The following is a 5000-nucleotide window of genomic DNA, read 5'->3' on the forward strand; positions in this document are numbered from 1 at the left end:
ATCGTCGTCGTCGTCAACATCATCATCGTCGTCGTCGTCAACATCATCATTCAGTTGTCATATCGATTTGCTAGAAGATAACTTTCTCATCAGTGCTGAACTTCTAACTACTACAATAGAAGACAAGGATCAACAGTAGCCAAATGTTAATGAAGTAAAGATCGGACTAATGATCATGATCAACATGATGACGACAACGACGACGACGACGACAATGATGATGATGACAATGATGATGATAATGGGAATGATTGTGGTGGTGGTGGTGGTAATTATGATTTTTATTGCATGCTTTCATTATACTATAGTGTGTAGCTCTTGGGTTTGTACAGGCTTTTGTTTGAAAGTCGTATTGTTTCTATTGTATTGAAAGTTCTTTACATAATACACGTGCAGTGCCTTGTAGGGCTAAATTTGGTATGTCGTGTGCATATTTGTAAATCCTGAAGTTTTGGTTAATGCATGTGTCTGCCTAGTTCTTTAATTATTCCCATGTCACCTATTATAATAAAGATTATTTCTGTTTCTGCCCCTTACAAGTGTGATGTTAAGATTGCCAAATCACACTTTACATTTTTTTTTTTGGTGGGTTTTTTTTCTTTTGGTTTTTAACTTAAAGTAGTTTGATGTGTTACAATGTAAGCCAGCAAATCAAGTTCGATTGCCTATTAATATTTGATGTATTCTTTATTATATCACTGTGTAAGAACATTATTATGAGTTTTAAATATTTAAATACATCAGTGAGTTGGGATTTAGGTTTGGTGTTAATTATATTGACTTGTAAGCAAAAAAAAAAAGAAAAAAAATGTGGTTATCTATATTGTTAGTTGACATTATCCATGATTCACTGTGCAATTGCTGTAGAACAGACATCAATCATGTTGGACATTTATGGTGTGCAGTAAGCAATTCTTACACTTTACTGCATTCAAAAACAGATATACTATTAGACAAAACTTTGTCTTCATACTTGGAAACAGTCTTAGAATTTATTCTTAATGAAACCAAGTAATAATGATAATAAAAAAAGAAATGCTCGTATTTTATCTGGTCTTTAACAGGAAATAACTATCGAAGCTAAAAGAAATTGTATTTGAGAAACAAAATGTATCTTAACATGCATATAATAATAACAGCAACAACAACAAAACCAACAACAATAATAATAATAATGATAATAGTTTACACATAGAAATAATGGTTTGTTCTTGGTCTTACCTGTGTAGGTGTTGGCAGCTTTCTGGTTATAGTAGATGTTTTCCAATCATACTGTAATTCCTCTTCAGTGAAAAGCTGACTTCTTGACCTCATCAGCTGAATATTTCTATTTCTCATCTCATCTGAATTTCCTGTTATGACAGCAGAATTGTTCGTTTGAGAGATTAAGTGTCTCTTTTCTCTAAAAGACCGATTTGATGTATCTACTGCAGTCATGTGCAGAGCATTTCTCTTATGACATCTGACAATGCATGCTGTTATAGAAACGACAACAACAACTGATACAATAACAGATGCCAAAGTTATTAGTATTACCAAATTAACATGTATTCTGTTATCCAAAAGTATGTGTTCGTCTTTCATCATTTTCAATGTTTTATTGCTAACTATCAATGTTAAAGATAAATTGGTGGTCGCAGTTAAAACAGGAGTGCCACTATCTCTGACTGCACACTGTAGTTTATACAAGCCAGCATCATTCTGGTACACTGTACGAGAGAAAGACAACACACCTGTGTATGAATCAATTGTAAACAATCGTTTTTCATTTCCTTTAACTATTTCATATTTGAAAAAAGCATTTCTTGGGCTATCTCTGTCAGCAACTTTCAATACTGAGATGTTATTTCTACTGTTTGGATGATAGTAGACATCTAGACTAAATGGGTTAACACTTGGGAAAATGAAATGAGGAGCATTGTCATTTTCGTCCATGACTTCAACAATAACATTTGCTTTATTACTTAGCGACGGTACTCCATTATCTCTCACCCACACTTGAAATTTGTATATATCCTGCCTTTCACGATCTAGTGATTGTGTTGTGGAAATAAATCCATTATCAGTTATCTTAAAAGGAAGGGATGCATCATTTGAATTTTGCAGAGAAAAAGTCAATCGTTTTCCAAGTCCAAGATCTTCATCAGTTGCGTTGATGAATCCGACAGGGAAATTGGGTTCCTCATTTTCATAAGTGAGAAATTTGAATGTATTTTTAGTAAACTGAGGCTGTACATCATTGACATCAGTCACTTGGATGGAAAAAGCTCTTTCAGTCTTTTGAGGAGGGAATCCTTTATCAGAGCACACAATTACAATTTGGTAATGATCTTCCTTTTCTCGATCAACTGGATTTTTAACTATGATTTTGAACTCTTTAGAATTCATAGTTAAAAGCTGGAATTTATCGTGTTGTAAATTACAACTAACTTTGCCATTTTGCCCAATATCATCATCAGTAATCATTACATATGCAATAAAACTGCCAACTTTAGTGTCCTCAGTTATTACAGCAGTGTTTTCATCAAGAGCAGAGACAAAGTTGACATCAATTTTTGGTTGGTTATTGCGGTCATTAATAACATTTACCAGAACGAGAGCAATGGAACTTAAGGGAGGACTTCCTTTGTCAGTTGCTTCAACAAAAAGCATGTAAGTGACTTTCTCATTAAAATCAAATTCATTGCTAAGAAATATCTCCCCAGTTACTTGATTTAAAATAAACTGATATTTTGCAACATCTGAAGTTTTTGAACTAAAATGGTAAACTATTTTGCCATTTTTACCTGAGTCCAAATCATTAGCGAATAGAGTTGTTACAGGAATAGATTTTTGGTGTCTGTTTCTTATGGAGATGTTATAAACATTCTGTGAAAAAATTGGGGAGTTGTCATTTTCATCAGCAACTGCTATATATACAGTCAAAATGCTTTGTTTGACAGGTGATCCTCCATCTCTTGCAATAACTTCCAAAACATATCGGTCTTTTGCTTCTCGATCAAGTTTTTCTTCTAAAATAATTTCTAATTTACTGGTTCCATCAATTCTCTTGGAATATAATAAAGCAAATGGTTCGTCAGAACTCTTTTCAAGTTGATATGTAATCTGGGAATTAAGAACACCTACATCTTTGTCTATGGCATTTGGAACTGAAATTTTGGTTCCTCTGCCATCTCTTTCTGAAAACTGGATACTAACTTGTGTTAATGGGAATTCTGGTTGATGGTCATTAACATCATCGATGACAATTTTTATCTTTAAAATCTTCATAAAAGTCTTTGCTTGACGGACAGCAATTTTGATTGTTTTGAAACATTCTTTGGCATATGAACAAAGAGATTCTGCATCCAATACCTGAGCTGTATAAAGTTTTCCATTTTTAGAAACATTGAATAATTGTTTATCAGCGGTACCACTCTGTTGTATTATGCTAAACCACACCTTATTGCGGTCTTTCATTTGTACATTGTCCAGCAATTTCGTATTTGTCGCAATATTTCCGATATATGTAGAATGACTCCTGCCTTCCTCCACATGGTAAACAAGATCTACACAAAGAATTTTGGATAGGAATGAGAGTAACACACAAAGTGAAAGCAGCATATTCTTTTCTGTTGCAGTTGTAATCACAAAATGTCAAAATGATTCTGAAAGTGTAAAGAAAATAGATGAAAAAAATAATAATACAAAAAATTTAATTAGATCAGACTACGCGTATTTTTTAAGAGCATTATTTGAAAAATGTCATATATCTCCCTCCTACCCTCTTTTTCTTTCTTTCTCTCACTCTCTCCCTCCCTCATTCACAGACACACATACACATATACATACATATATATGTATGTATATATGCAAATATATACACATATAAATATGTATATATAGATATATGTGTATACAAACACATATATGTGTGTGTTTGTATATATATACATACATACATACATACATATATATATATATATATATATATATATATATATATATATATATGAATATATATGTATATTATATAAAATAATGAAACAATAACATTTTGAAATTAAATTTATTATTTTTTTCTGAAATATTTCTTTTTGTAAAGTATCTGAAAAGTAATAAATATAAGCATGCTTCAGCAATTTTGAAAATACTCTTAAAAATATGATTTTCCAAGGGAAAAATTTTAAACTATAGATTTTCTTACTAACATCTTTTATGTGACTCCATTGAACTCTAATTGAATTCTCATTGCATCAGATTACATTAATGATAGCTATTGCTCTCTCTGTGTCATGTTAATGTGGACATTCTAACGAATACAACCCTGCATAGAAACATTAAATATCGAACTAGATCATAACATTGGGTGAGGCACTTCAGATATGTATAGATATATACATAGATATATAAACATGTATATGATTGCTCATTTAGATATAGCAGCACTTGCATTCTTTAAACTATGCACTATTATTTTTTATTTTATTTTCCATTATTTTATTATTTGTTTTGTTAAATGTGCTTTTCACTAAAGTAAGCAATTATATATCCTTATCATTTTTTTTTTCTTTGTTTTCCTTTTTTATTTTATTTTTTTTTTTTCCTGGCTTTGGAATTTTGATTAAAACCGAAATTATACAAAACATTTACTATATGGATGCAGAAAGTTTCAGAGATATCTTATCAGTTTAATCAAAGGGAAAAATGTTCAATTAAGATGAATATGCATGTATACATCGGTAAATCAGTAAATCTGTGTATTTATATATATAAACCACTGTATCATGAAATGCATATATTTATATACAGATCTATGATATGCGCATATATATACATATGCATGCTTTTGCATGTGTGCTTCAATTAATGCAGCATATACAATTACCAGTATTCATGTATATATATGAATAAATTAATGAAAGTGTGTAAATGGAAGGGGAAATTTCTTTCATGCTTTTCTCATACTTATGTTTCCATCCGCAAACATGCCAAACACACATATAAAAAAAAAAAGAATT

The 5000-nt window shown here is 31.0% G+C and overlaps 1 protein-coding gene and 1 long non-coding RNA gene across 10 annotated transcripts in view; one reads left to right on the forward strand and one right to left on the reverse strand.

The window, feature by feature from the left end:
• LOC106882960 (protocadherin beta-16) overlaps positions 1-5000 on the reverse strand; it is a 163171-nt gene that overhangs the window by 119432 nt on the left and 38739 nt on the right. For all 8 annotated transcript variants that reach the window (XR_016244310.1, XR_001411054.3, XR_001411055.3 and 5 more), the window contains exon 2: positions 1222-3647. Coding sequence is in view for 4 of the 8 variants with exons in the window: in XM_014933810.3 (XP_014789296.1) it covers positions 1222-3603 (2382 nt within the window). In the remaining 4 variants the exon portion in view is untranslated. The remainder of the gene's footprint in view (positions 1-1221; positions 3648-5000) is intronic.
• Positions 1-5000, forward strand: part of LOC128249443 (uncharacterized) — a 255980-nt gene that overhangs the window by 39925 nt on the left and 211055 nt on the right. The window lies entirely within an intron of this gene.

The sequence above is a fragment of the Octopus bimaculoides genome, chromosome 14 (assembly GCF_046866305.1).
Source record: "Octopus bimaculoides isolate indiv1 chromosome 14, ASM4686630v1, whole genome shotgun sequence".
NCBI classification, from domain to species: domain Eukaryota; kingdom Metazoa; phylum Mollusca; class Cephalopoda; order Octopoda; family Octopodidae; genus Octopus; species Octopus bimaculoides.